This window comes from Colossoma macropomum, unplaced genomic scaffold, assembly GCF_904425465.1.
Source record: "Colossoma macropomum unplaced genomic scaffold, Colossoma_macropomum, whole genome shotgun sequence".
NCBI classification, from domain to species: domain Eukaryota; kingdom Metazoa; phylum Chordata; class Actinopteri; order Characiformes; family Serrasalmidae; genus Colossoma; species Colossoma macropomum.
This window is the reverse complement of record NW_023494807.1, coordinates 11,729,730-11,746,225: the sequence shown is the minus strand read 5'-3', so window position 1 is coordinate 11,746,225 and position 16,496 is coordinate 11,729,730. Positions and strand designations below refer to the sequence as shown.

General features: G+C 42.0%; 1 protein-coding gene across 1 annotated transcript in view; it reads right to left on the bottom strand.

The window, feature by feature from the left end:
- Positions 1-16,496, bottom strand: part of dscamb (Down syndrome cell adhesion molecule b) — a 182,564-nt gene that overhangs the window by 125,953 nt on the left and 40,115 nt on the right. The window contains exon 3 of the mRNA XM_036555898.1: positions 8,062-8,208. Coding sequence (XP_036411791.1) covers positions 8,062-8,208 — 147 coding nt within the window. The remainder of the gene's footprint in view (positions 1-8,061; positions 8,209-16,496) is intronic.

Here is a 16,496-nt window from a genome sequence, read left to right as displayed (position 1 = left end):
GCCTCAGTCAGAAAGGGGCAAACTGCTGAATAGGCGGATATCTATGTAAATGAGTTGGTAGTTGTGACATCACAAAAACAATGTATGCTTTAAAACTTTAACCGTGTTTACAAGCTACATTAAACTCTTTTATTTGAATAAGAAGTGAGAAAGAAGGTGTTTTCCATGTTATGGGCCCTTTAAGGCCTCGTCCACATGTATCAGGATGTTTCTGAGGACGCAAATCCTTCTTAAACATACCAGTTTAATTTTTGAAAATGTCAGAATTTTTCATTGTTGTCCCCAGAAGGTCTCGTTAGGAGATTACGACCGGCCCCGCGGGACCCATATCAGTGTATCCCATCATGATCTCCACCATGGAGCATGTTTTTCCAAAACCGGTAAGAAAAAATGTTTTCAAAAATATTCATGTACATGAAGACGGTGCTAGTTTAAAGCTGAGAGAAACCTCTTGGTAGTGCAGTGGAGGTTTTCTAGGATCTTCTAGATCTTCTAGAACCCATGTGTCAAACACACAGGCACAATCGAATCTGGCCCACAAAAGTATTTTAATTTTCTATTAATATTAGCTCGTTTCACAGTGCGCTGCACTACAGTCCCCAGCATGCACTGCAATGTAATGTGCGATTTGACTCTCCTACCCCATCAACAGTCTATGGGACAGCAGTTACACCTCAATTCTACATAATTCTACACAATTCCACACCAGTCATATCACCAAACACACTTCAGCAAGTATAAACACTTAACGTCAGATAAGCAGCTGAGAAACTGAGCTCAAGTCTTAATGAACTTACAGCAGAGAAAGGATTCCAGTGTCTAGTTCAAGCAGATGGTATGTTTAAAAGACCAAACTCCTGGGGATGTTTACATTTTGAATATTTCAGGTATTAATGCAATATTTCAAATTCTACTACGAGTGTCTGTATTTTACTGCTGAAATGTTTGCATATTTTGAATAAACGATGGCCAGTTCAGGTTACAGCACAACATTAATTAAAAATAAAACATTTTTTTTTTTTCTCTGGCTCACAGATTTGATGAGATTTCTTAAAATGGCCCTTTTAGTGGTTGAGTTTGACCCCCGTGTTCTAGATAATCCACAGCAGCACATCCAAACACAGACGTGACCATAAAACCAATGTTTTTATATTTCGTTTGCTTTTTCTCGCCAATGGAAAACAGAAGGAATAAAAAATGGAGAGAGAGAGAGAGTGAGTGAGAGAGAGAGAGAGGGAGAGAGAGAGAGATGGAGAGGGAAGAAAGGGCTCCCAGTTATCTCCCTCGTCTGGCTGTAGCCCTGTAAGCCTGCGCCTTAACGCTGGAGAAAAGCCTCTCCTTCTCCATCTCCAGCTTAATCTGCAGGCTGGAGCGGAGATGAAAGAGCTGTGGGTTTGTTCTAATGAGGCGCTCTATCTGCAGCGCTCTGCTCTTCCCTCCCCGCAGCTGCAGACGCCGCGCCTGCCCTCAAACATGGCGCCACCTCTTCAACATGTCTGCCTCCACCGAGAGAGGCTCGGCTTCTCAAACAGTTCAAAGCAGCTGATGGATAGGGGAACTACACCCGTTCCTCAAAATTTTGACACAAAGTTCATTCAGAGTGGTTTGGTGTGAAACGTTCTGTTCTAGAAAATCTTATCAAGTCAGAACTGTTCACAGTGGTGGTGATAGGAACCAGACGTCCACCTCTAAAAGCTCCCTCACTGAAAGTTACTACATGAAATGGTTATGAATTCACTGCCTGATGTCTGAGACACTGTTTTATGATAGTTGTGAGAAGATTTTGGCCTCAAACTCCATTCATGGTGGAGGGATATATAATATGCAGAGCACTGTGAGGCAAAATAGTCCCCAAAGAAAACTTTTCCACTATTTTCCATCATCAACATTCCATATAAACTCAGAAGACTTGTGTAGGTTCACTGGTGGTTTTGGATAGTAAATGAAATATCTATATTTGTGTTGTAGTCATGGCGACCCCTGGTTCCTATCACCACCACTGTAAAGACCTAAAGGGTGCAGAATCAAGAACATTTAAACTCACAAAATATCAAAAATGGAATTGAATCTTCACCTCAGATGTGAGGAATGTTTATCATTACACCCCTGATCTATTCTAATGTTAGTGTTTTTGAACAAATAAACACTTTCTGCCCAAATGAACAGCTCCGTATATCCGTTTCTCAGAGTGCTGAACAAATACACACAAAAATATAGAACATCATGGTTAGCGGTGCAAATTCTTTGGATTAATTACCGAATGTCATTAGTTTGCGATTAATTATTAACTTGCCAGCTCAAAATCAATGACAAGTCTCATTAAAATATCAGCTGTAAAACAGACAGTTCTGGTTCTGAAATCTGATTGGCTGAGTCATGTTTACAGCTGTACAGTGCTTAAAATATATGAATACTTATGAGCACAACTGAATTCTGTACTAATGCAACAAAATATTGAAAAGTACTTGTGGAGCACAGATCACTGATGGGTGGAACTAAGCATCCATCTGTAAGTGAAGAAACAAACACACAAACAAACAAACAAACGAAAAAAAAACATGCTCTACTCTCTAAAGAACGATTAAGGGTTCCTTAGTAAAGGGAACAGTTGTATTTAGAAACAATTTGCATGCTTAAATGGTTCTTTGCATTGTGTCGGTCATCCTCTAGTCCTTCATCAGTGGTCACAGGACGCTGCTCACAGGACGCTGTTGGCTGTATGTTTTTGGTTCTCAGTCCAGCAGAGACACTGAGGTGTTTAAAAACTCCAGCAGCACTGCTGTGTCTGATCCACTCAGACCAGCACAACACACACTAACACGGCACCACCACGTCAGTGTTACTGCAGTGCTGAGAATGACCCACCACCCAAATAATACCTGCTCTGTGGAGATCCTGTGGGGGTCCTGACCACTGAAGAACAAGGGTGACAGAGTATGCAAAGAAACAGATGGACTACAGTCTGTAATTGTAGAACTACAGAGGGAAACTATATGGTCAGTGGAGCCGATAAGATGGACGGTGGGTGTAGAAACAAGAGGGTGTTCCTAATGATCATTAGCTTTGCTGTGTTTTGGATGGAAACCTGGACAGTGACAACGTGCCCCTTCATTTTCATCCCACTAAAAAGAGCACATCGGTGTCCATATTTCATCACTCTAGTCAGCTCAATAAACCAGATCAAATGGGTGAGCCAGCGAAACAAAGAGCACAAAGGCCAGCGAATAAAGAGAGAGAGAGAGAGAGAGAGAGAGAGAAAGAGAAAGAGAGAGAGGGAGCCTCCACCCCGTTGTCTTTCCATATTCAGCTCCTGCGCCGCTTTCCACACAGAAATAACAGGCCGAGATGCATTAGGCGCTACAGTGAACTCGCTCGCTTTCACCTGCAGGCCTTTCATCTCTTCATTAGCGTGGTCAATTGTTTATCAAAAGCCCAGGAGGGCCGAGGTGGGGGATGAAGGTGTTTACAGGCGCATGGCCGTGAATTCGAAAGCGCCTGTCGCCGTCCGTTTTTAAAATGCATGACAGGTTAATGGTAAGTTAGTGCCGTCATTAGGCCCCGTCCATTCACATTTAAAGCAGGCGCTCGCTTCAAATGACTACTAAGCAGTGCTTATTTTGAGAGGTAATTCATATTGTAATTATATTTTCAATCACAGTTCATTAATTAAGACAAGCCCGGCTATGTAATTATGCATTTCATCTTCTCCGTGATTTGCTGGAAAATCACCACTGTCAAAGGGATCGCGTGGCCGGATAACTCACGCCCGTTCCGAACGTCGATGGGACGGAGGAGCTTATTTATATGAGAGACGTTGTCTATTTATAAAAATGAGAGTTGAATTGGTTTATTTATTATTATTAGAGTTAAAACTCCTCAGCGCCTCTCAAGGCCGTCGCTTAAATCTGCTGTTGACAAAACGTCACAGACTACAGGAAATTCATTTAGTATCACTTAATTAAAAACTACAGTGCTTTCCTTTACAGTCCTCTAAGTTCTAGATATTAACCAAGTAAATATGAGGTACAAGCTCTCAGTACTAGGTGATAATTTTGGGTATCATAATGGTAAGTTGCAAGGGAGTCTAATGAAATTACACTGAAATGACAAACATGTTCTAGATATTATCTGCTACAAACTTCATAATACTAGATAATTATTTTACATATCATGATTGTAGGTTCCAAAGCTCTAAAGTTCATTTAGTACACTTTATTAAAAACTGCAGCACTTTCCTTTACAGTCCTTTAAGTTCTAGATATTAACCAGGTAAGTGTGAGGTACAAGCTCTCAGTACTAAGTAGTCATTTTGGGTATCATAATGGTAAGTTCCATGGCAGTTTAACTAAATGACACTGAAATGCCATGTTCTAGATATTATCTGGGAAACTGTGTGTTCATCATAATGATAAGTTGAAAGGGAGTCTAATGAAATTACACTGAAATACCAAATAGGTTCTAGATATTAACTGGGTAAGCGTGGGGTACAAGCTTTCAGTACTAGGTAATTATTTTTTGGAGATCATGACGGTAAGTTCCAAGGCAGTCTAAATAAATTGTGCTGAAATGCCAAAGAGGTTCCAGATACAAACTCCAAAGTGCTGGGTAATAATTGTGGATATCATAATGGTTACATGGCAGTTTAACTAAATTACAAGGAAATGCCAAACATGTTCTAGATATTATCTGGGAAATTGTGAGCTACAAACTTCAAAGTACTAGATAATTATTTTGCATATCATGATTATAATTTCCAAAGCTCTAAAGTTAATTTAGAACAATTTAATCAAAAACTACAGCATTTTCTTTTATAATCTTTTAAGTTCTAGATATTAACCAGGTAAGTGTGAGATACAAGCCTTCAGTACTAGGTAATCATTTTGGGTATCATAGTTGCAAGGGAGTCTAACAAAATTACACTGTAATAACAAATAGGTTCTAGATATTAACTGGGTAGATGTGAGGTAGAAACTCTGAAGTACTAGGTAATTATTTTTAGAGATCATGATGGTAAGTTCCAAGGCAGTGTAAATAAATTACACTGAAATGCCAAACATGTTCTAGATATTAACTTGGTAATTGTGAGCGACAAATTTCCAAGTGCTAGATAATTATTTTGCATATTATAATGGTAGGTTCCAAGGCAGTCTAACTAAGTACACTGCAATGGCAAACAGGGTTCTAGATATTGAGTCACTACATTTAACTACAATTGTGTATGTGAAAGTGTTTTATGATGTTAACACAATATTTTCTATATTTTATTCTAAAAAAAAGAACATATATCCAAAACTCCGCTGACCGAGGAGTGCCTGTGGTTACAGAATCACCTTGAATCTGCTTGAAGAACCATAAAGGTTTCTTCAAGGGTTCTTAAGTAAAGACACTGGTTGTATCTAACATCAACTCAAAGAACTCTTTGGATGCTTTGCAGTTCAGAAAAGTAAACATGCAAATACAAACATACAGTAAACTCAGTGTCCCTCATTTGAAGACCTGATTTCTGATCATTTCTGAAAACAACTCGTCCGCCTGACGTTCCGCGTTCTCTCAGCATTGGAGCCCCTCCGCCATTAAACATTTAGAACAGAATGAGTGTCGGACCCTCAATAGGCCTAATGGCTTTGACATTCTGCACTCGGTGGATAGTGGCACGCACAGCAATAACGTCAGATAAATGCAGTAATTCATCTTTTCCAAATAAGCGCAGAGCTGAGACTGGAGAGAATAAATATCATTCATATTTCAGCTGCACGGCTGAGGTGACCGCTGTGGACGTGACGTCACTCAGAGACCGTTCATGACGTCTGTAGATGGAAACGTGAAAGGATTTCTCAGAGAGTCAACACAAACATTCACAGTCACTCTTACTGCGCTGAGACGGAACCTCAGATTAATCTGAGTTGTGAAAGAACACGGGAAGCAAATCGAGAACCATCATATCAAAACGCTGTATTTAGTTTTAAAATCATGGAACATTTAGTTTAACACACAATCTTAAAAAAAGTACAGGCGATGGTTCTATATAGAAGCATGAGCACTCAAAGAACCATTTGAATGCATTAATGGTTCTTTTCATGTTCAAATGGCTCTTCTCACTGATGAAAACCCAAAAGAAGCCTTTTAAAATGGTTCTATACAGCACTATTGTTACGAGTCAAACAACCCTTTTTGAGTACTACAGAGAACCCATTTTACTAAAAAGATGGTTCTTCAAGGCTTCTTTAGTCAAGGCAGTGGTTCTATTAACCTATTTCATGCTTAAGTGGTTCTCTGCATGGTGAAATTGTTCTTCAGACTGATGTGTTGTATATGGTTCTACATAGGACCTCTTTGAAAATGGTTCTGTATAGCACCAAAAAGGGTTTTTCTATTGCTACAAATTTGATGTCGTAACAATAGCAGAACCCATTTTGTTGCGATATAGAACCATTTACAACACATTCTCCATCAATCTGAATCAATCATTTAGTCCAGTGTGTTTAATTCTGTTAATATACAGTAACTGTGCAGTAAAATGTACAGAAGTGAATTCTCGGTAACTTATTTATGCTCAGAAAATCAACAATGGAATTAGATCAGAGTGCCCAAACATATTAAATGTAGTTAATATATCTAATATTTCTCATTCTGAGATTGTTGATTGTGAGATTATATAACATACTTCCAGACATTTTACTTGTTTTTGAGTGATTTTACCTGGAGAAAGTGTCTCATTCTATTGCCAGATTTTTTCATTTGCTTTGAGAAATAAAGCAAATCATTTTGCTTATTTAAAGAAATAATATTTGAAAACATAAAAATGATCCACCAATGGACTTTCATTAGATAAAATCACTCAAACAAGTAAAAAGAATGTCTAGAAATAAGTGAAAAAATATGACGTTTCATAATGGAAAAAAAATTAGATATACTGACAACATTTGAGCTGTTTTCACTTGTTTTCACACAGATAAATGTACTGAAATGAGCTGAGGTTGTAGATGTGAGCGTTCAGCAGCTGCTCAAATGAAGCACGCTGACACGCTAACCAATCTAATAACTGACAGTTTCTCCAGGAAATCAGCAAAATGACCCCAAACAGAGCAGGAACCTTCACTGACATTAGCACTGGGGGGCCTTCGCTGACAAAGGGAATACCGCACAGTGAGGCTGACCGTCTGTTTCTGGATTAATCAGTCGGGTTTCTAAGCAACCTGACCAAAATAATCTGATATCAAGACAATTTCACAGCAACACGATCCAGTATTGAACAGTCTTCTAGGAAATAAACAGAAACGATCCAAACAGCAACAAAGCAGCAACACTTCAGAAGAGCTTAAGGCTCCGAATGTAAACAAATCTTCCTGTAATATTCGCAGACGTGAGTCATAAAGCGAATCGTTCAGTTATGTTTCACAGCAGCAGCGCTAGAGCTTCCCACTTTGCAGTGGTGAAGCTGACCAAGCCACATATGCAGTGAGTAGAAATAACAGACAACCACAGGCCCTCGACTGGGGGGTGGCCAAAGCCCCCCACTAATGTGGAGTAAAACCAAGGAGGTCCCTTCCCTGTGCTTAAAGGGGAATTCCACCAAATTTCTGCATAATTAATTGGCTAAAGTGTAAACAGAGTCGTTTAAAGTGGTTTGGTGTGAAACGCTCTGTTCTAGAGAAACTTACCAGAATTGTTCACAGTGGTGGCGATAGGAACGAGACGTCCACCACTAAAAGCTACATCAAATGGTTATGAATTCAAAAATTGTTAAAAATTGTTGTCTACTCCAACATTTATACTCTCAACCAGAATATCCCAGCTACACAAACCAGCGCAGACCACCAAAACCAGCGTGTGTTGTCTTTTGGGTGTAAACCACCATGATCATGCTGGGTGTCCAGGTGAATCAGCACCAGACCAGATCAGACCAGCACGTTGTTGGTCTAAGCTGTTTTCTCAAGCAGCAGGAGCTAAACGCTACTCAAGCTACTGGTGTGCTGGCACAGCGAACCCGACAGCTCTGTCACAGACGGTTCCACCGACCTGAAAGAGAACCTTAATGCAGCTTAAGCTCCAGACTCTTACCTGAGACGAGTGAGACAGTGTCCTTCTCCCACGATACGACAGTGACGTACTCCTCTACTGAGGCCGGGATAATGCACTTGAAGACCGCTGTATTGCCTCTCATGACTCTTTGGTCCGCCACTCGGACCGTGTACGGTTCCCGAAATACTGGAACAGAGTAGTGAGGTACTTAATATAAATAATGTAAAAACTGGAATATTAATATTGAAATATACCTTAATATGAATAATGTAAATACTGGAACAGAGCAGAGAAATACTTCTATAAATAATTTAAATATTGCAATACACTTTAATATAAATAATGTAAATACTGTAACAGGGCAGTAATACACCTTAATAAAAATAATATAAATACTGTAACAGAGCAGAGATATACTTTAATATAAATACTGCAATACACTTTAATATGAAAAATATAAATACTGAAATATATTTTAATATTAATAATATAAATACTGTGACAGAGCAGTGATATACGTTCATATAAATAATATAAACACTGCAATACACTTTAATCTAAATAATATAAATACCGCAATACACTTTAATATGAAAAATATAAATGCTGAAATATATTTTAATGTAAATAAATACTGTGACACAGCAGTGATACACTTTAATCAAAATAATATAAATACTGAAATATATTTTAATATAAACATAATAAATACTGGAACATTGCAGTGATACACTTTAATCAAAATAATATACATACTGAAATACACTTTAATATAGTCATATAAATACTGAAATATACTTCAAAAATATATAAAAAGTAAATATTGAATCATGCCTTAATAAAAATAATATAGTGATATACTGTCCTGTATATATACTATATACTTAAGTTCAGTAAAATTCTGCAGTTTATTATCTGCAGTTCAATAAAGTAAAAAGTTAAAGCCTTTTAACATTTAAACCAGGGTGAAAAAACGTCCAGTGAAACTGCATTTAAATCAACATATGAGCACTGTGTACTGAAGTATTTTCAAGCAAAAAAATGCAATTTATATACAAAGGCAATTATATATTATTGGCCTTTCAGTACATCTTCATGTCTGTGTTGTGTAATACTTTCAAATTGACAGATTTTCACTATTTTTGGTGTAATTTTGTTTATGGTTTGTTCTTGTGAATAATATGAAGACCGATTATTTAAAAGGTGAAAAGAGAAACAAGGAAAAAAACAGAAAATCTGACCCAAATTCCATCATTGTCTTCTTTCCGCATGACTGACGTGTGCAGGTCCCCATTAATTATTAAATATTTTTCATCCATCTCCTCCACGCCCACCGCAACACTCCGCGCATTTCTGATTACACTGTGATATTAAAGTACATCAACACAGAGCGACGTCTGCATTAACGGTGAAATAATTCCATCCTCTCAGTCGCATTAAAGCAGCGTCCCGGCCTAAAACTGGAGTTTAAGATGTAATTTGTTGTGTAATGTTGTGTAGTGCAGTATTACAGCTCTCAGCCTCTGTTCACAGCTTAATATCGCCTTATTATTTTATTCGGCAGTGTTTAACTGGGAATTCCTGTGGTGTCTCCCAATCAGGACTGTGAAATAAAACCACAGGCTTAAAAAGACGGTTCCTCAAGGGTTCTTTAGTAAAGACAGTGGTTCTATATAGAAGCATGAACACTCAAAGAACCATTAGCCCACTTGAAAAGGTGCTTTTTATGGTGAAATGGTTCTTCAGATCGATGGAGAAGGTGTTGGTTCTATATAGCACCAAAAAGAGTGCTGCTGTTGGAACAATGTCAAGCAGACAGTGGTAGTTGTGAATGAAATCACCACTAGCACTGCAAATTACATATCCCTCAACATTTACTGACCACTGACAGACAGACAGAGAGAGAGAGACAGAGAGCGAGAGAGAGACAAGAGAGAGACACAGATGCAGACAGAGAGAGAGAAGACAGAAAGAGAGGGAGAGAGAGAGACAGGGAGATAGTCTCCCAGTGGTCAGTTACGGCACTCCCCCCAAGTAGTCAGTTACGCCCCTCCCCCGAGTGGTCAGATACGCCCTTCTCCCCCTGGGAGGTCAGTTACGCCCACCTCCCCCCCGAGTGGTCAGTTACACCCCTCCCCTAGTGGTCAGTTACGCCCACCTCCCCCCGAGTGGTCAGTTACACCCCTCCCTGGGTGGTCAGTTACACCCCTCCCCAGTTGACAGTTTCTCCCATCCCCCTAGTGGTCAGTTACGGCCCTCCCCCAAGTGGTCAGTTACGCCTCTCTCCCCAGTGGACAGTGATTCCCCCTCCCCCAGTGGGCAGTTACACTCAACACCCGAGCAGTCATTTACGCCCCTCCCCCAAGCAGTCAGTTATACCCCTCCCCTGAGTCCTCAGTTACGACCACCTTCTGAGTGGACAGTTATGCCCAACCCCTCAACTGGTCAGTTACGCTTCTCCCCCAAGTAGTCAGTTACGCCCCTTCCCCCCAGTGGACCGTTATGCCCCTCCCCCAATGGATAGTTACGCCCTCCCCCAAGCGGATAGTTACGCCCATCCCCCAAGTGGATAGCTATTCCCCTCCCCTCAACTGGTCAGTTACGCTCCTCCCCCAAGTAGTCAGTTATGCCTCTCCCCACAGCGGACAGTTACTCCCATGCCTTGAGTGGTCAGTTATGGCCCCTTTCCTCAAGTAGTCAGTTACGCCCCTCCCCCCTGGTGGTACAGTTATGCCCCTCCCCCACTGGACAGTTACGCCCGTCCCCCAGGGGTCAGTTATGCCCCTCCCCTGAGTGGTCAGTTATGCCCCTCCCCCAGTGGACAGTTACTCCCATCCCCCAATGAACAGTTACTCTCCTCCCCCATGTGGACAGTTATGCACCTCCACTGAGTGGTCAGTTAGGCTGCTGCCATTTTTCAAGAAACGGACAGACTAGAATGGCCTTAGCAGTAGGCGGAGCCGGAGAGTTTGAGTTCCCTGCAGACACTCAGTCTGAGAGCAGCAGTACAAACTAAAAACACAGAGGGAAAGTCCAGAAACCTAATTCAAAGACTGCAGCCTAACTCAAAGGAAAAATACCATCACCAACCTGCTGTTCTACACTGAACACACAGACGTGCAGCATCTGTAAAAATACAGGCATTTAACAAAGTGTGGAATCTGCAAAGGTCAACAGGTTTACATCTTTAAAGACTGTAGCCGGGTTTCCCTTTCAGACGTTTCACAAATGTTATGCATATTTAAGAAATTTTAACAGAAATAAGCTAATTAAGTCGTGTTTCCCTCCACTATGGTTAGGCTAAGAAACTTTAGATGACATAGGTGACCGTGATTAGGGGCTGCATCGAAATGAGCAAGATGGAGAGATTTAACTTGGTTTTAGCTTTAGTAGAATCATATTTGCAGCCATTTGCCATCTTTCTATGATTGTTTGTAGCTCAGAGATGCCAGGCAGGACGAGTAATGGCCACCTAATGATGTCTAAAATCTCTGTGCCACCCCAACAAAGTCCACCTTGCATGTGGGAACACAAACGCACCAGACAGTTTCCTGAGCACATTGTGCAGAGACATTTTTTAAAACAAGCTTCGATCAGGCATTTCAGAAAGTCAAATTCAACCTTCGAAAAGCTCTGCGCCACCATCGGACTGTCTGTAGAGCCAACATCTCTCACTTACAGCTTGATACTGCATTTCAGCCAGACTCTCCCTGCTGGAGGTAGAGACAGTAGGACTGAAGGAGCAGGTACAGACCCACATGTCCACCAACACCAAACCTCTCAGACATGAGCTGAGCCGAACCAAACACCAGATGAAGGTGATGGTACAGGAGCTGAGGAGAAACATAGACAGCCTGCTTGAGGACAGTGACTCACGAAGACGAGAGCTAGCAGAGTGCAAAGACAGTGCAAAAAAGGAGCTTGCAGACCTGAAAGAGAAGCTGAGAAAAGAGCTGGCAGGCCTGAGACAGGAGATACACCACAGAGACACCATCATAGAGCTACAGCTACAGCCTCAGATCACCCTCCAGAACACTGCCCACACTGAGCATGCCCAACCTTCGCCAAGCCCCACAGAACCTTCTCCTAGCCCCATTAAGCCGACCAACACCCAGATGATGCCCCTGACACATTAAGACCACCCTGCACCAGCCTCAGTCACCCACAGAAACAACAAGCAGCGCAAATTCTCACCACTCAAACTGACGACTTACGGACCAGCAGGACAGGTGCACCACAGAGATACACTGATGTTTCAGTCCTTATTGATTCTAAATAGAAGATTCTTAAAATAATGGAAGCTTTTCCCAAACCAGAAAACTTCATAAGACATGGCAAGAACGAAAGATGCCCATCAAATCCTCTCTGACAACATCCTTGACAAGCCTGCCTGCATATTCATCCACAAAGATACAAATGACCTTAGAGCAGAACAGGAGAGAGTCGAAGGACTGGTCTGCAGAGCAGCACAGAGGGCGGCAGAGACTTAAACCAATACCAAAATCATTGGCCTTTTCTCCGCTGTCAGGCTGAATTGTTCTTAGGGTCGTACTGGGCCTTTCTGGGCCTTTCCATGCTGATCTGGACTTGTTAGACCAGTTATATCTGTTGGACCAGGAAGTTCTGAAGAAAACTACACAAACAAGTGGCTAACTGCTAATTGGCTAATAGCTACACACACCACCCACCATAAAAAAACATCTGATTCTGTCTGTCACTCCAACTCTAGTCTCTTGCCATGCTGTCAGATTCTTTATCCTCTGAATAGGTGTTACTGAAACAGCCTGTACTGTGGTGGGTTTCACCTGTAAGTGACTTACTACGCTAGCATTAGTGTTGCCCAGCAGGGTACAGCTCAAAGCACCACAGAACAAGTCTAATTTTTATCTTTCTGTTACTTTAACACCGGTGGCACAGTGGGTAGCGCTGTCACCTCACAGCAAGAAGGGCCTGGGTTTGATTTCCGGCCGGGCGACCAGGATCCTTTCTGTGTGGAGTGTACATGTTCTCCCCGCGTCTGCGTGGGTTTCCTCCGGATCCTCCGGTTTCCTCCCACAGTCCAAAAACATACAGTCATGCCAATTGGATATGCTAAATTTCCCCCAGGTGCGATTGTGTGTGGGTGATTGTGTCTGTCTGTCTGCCCTGCAATGGACTGGCGACCTGTCCAGGGTGTATCCTGCCTTCCGCCCAATAACAGCTGGGTTAGGCTCCAGCTCCCCCCGCGACCCAGAAGGATAAGCGGTTTGGATGATATGTGTGTGTGTGTGTGTGTGTTACCTCGACACCAGACATTTAAATTTGTGTTCTCAGATGGTTTTAGACTAAAGCTTTGACGTCTATTGAGTGGTGGATTTAAAATCGCACTGCTTTCCTTTATTTGCCGTCCATACGAATGAACTGAACTTATTTGATTGTTTATGATTTTGAAATAACGCAGCGGGACAATACTGATATAAACGTAGAATCAATCAGCGAATAGCTACGGCATACATCATCCCTACATCACCATGACCGGTTTTGTGGCCCCGAGGACCGTTAGCTAACCATGCCAAAAAAACGCGCTGAGCCCATTCTGTGTCGAACCGCGTCCGTGTGGAAAAGCCACTGGAACAGTTACCCTCCGTGCTCAGAACCACTCGGCTCTGCAGTAGAAAAAAGAGGCCACGGTCTCCACCATCCTGCCCCGAAAGGACTTCCATCCCGTCACCATTCAGAGAGTCAATGTAGAAATCTCTGGAGGTTGATACCCTAAACGACCACTTAAACAAGCATTTAGTCAGAGTTTGTTGTGTAGTATTGGGTCGACACACACGACCATCGAACACAGAGGAGAGCCCAGCAGCACAGAGGCCTTACCACAACCACACACCCACTAGGAGCCCACCTGCATGCAAACTCCCCCAAAGACCCCAGCCAGGACAGCAACTATACCACCACAACCTACCTCAACCAGTTCAGTGCACCTCACCAGCCAGACCTCACAACACCCCCACAACCCAGAGTAGTACGTCATCACTAAGCAAGCACACCAGAACCAGCCCGACAGCAGGGGTACCACCACCCGGCCGCCCCAAGAGCGCAGCACCGCAGATATGCTGATGCCCTCAGAGGAGCACTCGCCACTCATGACATGGCTTAGATCAGGAAGTTATTGCAGTACCTCTGCACTAGAAAACCGCACAGGAGCTCCCGTGGGACTACGCCCAAAAAAAAACATTCATCGTACATAATGCATTACTGTTTAATATTAAGATTGAAAAATGTTTTATAAGAAAAGTTATTTAGACTAATAGATATTGGTTTTCAGTTTAGCTCATATCACATAGAAACTAATGAAAGGGAAAAAAATCACTTTCAGTTAGTTTGTGGAATATCTAAGGCTTCAGCTGGCTTGAAAGCTTACATGATAATTTTCAAAACTCTACCAAAGACCTTGACATCATCATCCTACAGGAGACATGGTGCAAGGCTGATGCTGTCACTCACTGTCCCAGAGAATACAGAGTAATTGCAGTACCATCCCAAAAGCTGAGTACAGTACACCAAGGCAGAAGCAATCTGGTACAGATCAAATACATAGATCGATAAATAGACATTGTAAAAACAGTAAAATACTACATTTGACTTAAAATCAAAAACACTACAGTGTCTCCACATAAGGACCAATACAACTGATACACATTTTGCTGACCTCTTGGGAATAGCACAGTTGACTATAGCCGCTTTCCACTGCATAGCACGGCTCGATTCGACCCAGCTTAACCCAACTCGACTCACTTTTGGTATCAGCTACTTCGTTTTCCACTGCAGATATAGTGCCCCCTCAATGTAGCTGGACAGCACAGCAATGCCAAATGTAACTGCCGAGATGTGAAGGTGACAAGTTTTGAGTTCAGACGACGAGGCGATTCTGGTTGCTCAAAAAAGGCGACACAAGAGGCTCCGCTAACCTGGCAGCTACTCTTAGCATATGTGTTTAGCAATTCTTTCCGACAATTCAGTAATCTGTAGCATTTTTATGTCACCTTTCGGTATCGGCTCAGCTCACTTGAAACCTTGACGGAAGTGGTACCAAAAATAGTACCTGGTTCCAGGTAAAGGTACCAGATTGGCCTAGTGGAAAACCAAACAAGGTGAATAGAGTCGAGTCGAGTTGGAATGCTGTGGAAAAGAGGCTTTTATGATAACAGATTTAGACCCTTTCTCTCTCAGTGCATCTGTCTGACCACAGCCAAATTACTGTGTTCATTAAAAGGACAGATACTGACACTACTGCACACACTCAGCCCAGTAAGCTGTACAGTATCCGAAGATCATACAGATGGGCCCAAAACAGCACAGAAGAGTTCCAGAAAGCACTTTTAGACAGCTTTCTGGACGCCTAACACACTTGCTAAAGAATGAGTCAATCTGGCAGTCGGGAATTTAAATATGATCATTAAAAAACAGCAGAAAAGGCAAAACTAGGAACTAGGAATGCATCAAAACCTACATTCAAAAAAGAGGAAAGTGGTTTGATCAAGAGAGCCAAAATTCATTCATTCATCCTGTAAGCCACTTATCTTCCTGGGTTGCGGGAGCCTGTCCCAGCACTCACTGGGCAGAAGGCAGGAAACACCCTAGACAGGTCATCAATTCACCACAGGGGAGACACACTTTCACACCTAGGGTCAACTTAGGGTCTCCAGTGGGCCTGACTGCATGTGTTTGGACTGTGGAAGGAAACCCACGCAGACACGGGGAGAACATGCCACACAGGAAGGACGCTGGTCGCCCGGCTGGGGAATCAAACCCAGACCCTTCTTGCTGTGAGGCAGCACTACCCACTGTGCCACTGTACCACGCTAAGAGTGCTGACATAGGCAAAAGAAACTTTGGAAAATAGCAGATCAAATACACAGAGACCTAAACAACACTAACATACATCTTTACTGTGAAACACTAAAGCAGTATAAACATCCACTCAGAATCAAAAAGGCTCAGTACACTCGAAAAAAGCTGACACTAATCAAGGAGTCAATCAGAACAGACCGGTTCTGGAGAACAGGAACAAGTTTAAAACAAGAGACCATGAAGAACTGGCAATATAAAACTGATTTTTTGACAAATCATTTCAGAACACTCTTCAGGAAAGTAGAATCAAATAAAAATCCTCAGCAAAATCACACAAATACAAATCCTGAAGAACTAGAATTGACTATAGGGCAATCAGAACCCTCTAGACTCCTCAATTACTGAGAAAATTAACAAACTAAGAGCACAGAAAGCCGGTGGGCCTGAAGACATACTGAATGAAATGATAAAAAGTTCAACTTCTACATTTCAACTGGCTATCCTGAAATGATTTAATCTGGTTCTGAGTGTAGGAATCTGGAATCATCTAACTGAGACTCTGCATGCAGAGCTGTGTAAAATTATTTTAAAGATGCACAGAAACGCCACAAACTACACATGCAGGGCAGAATTAGGCC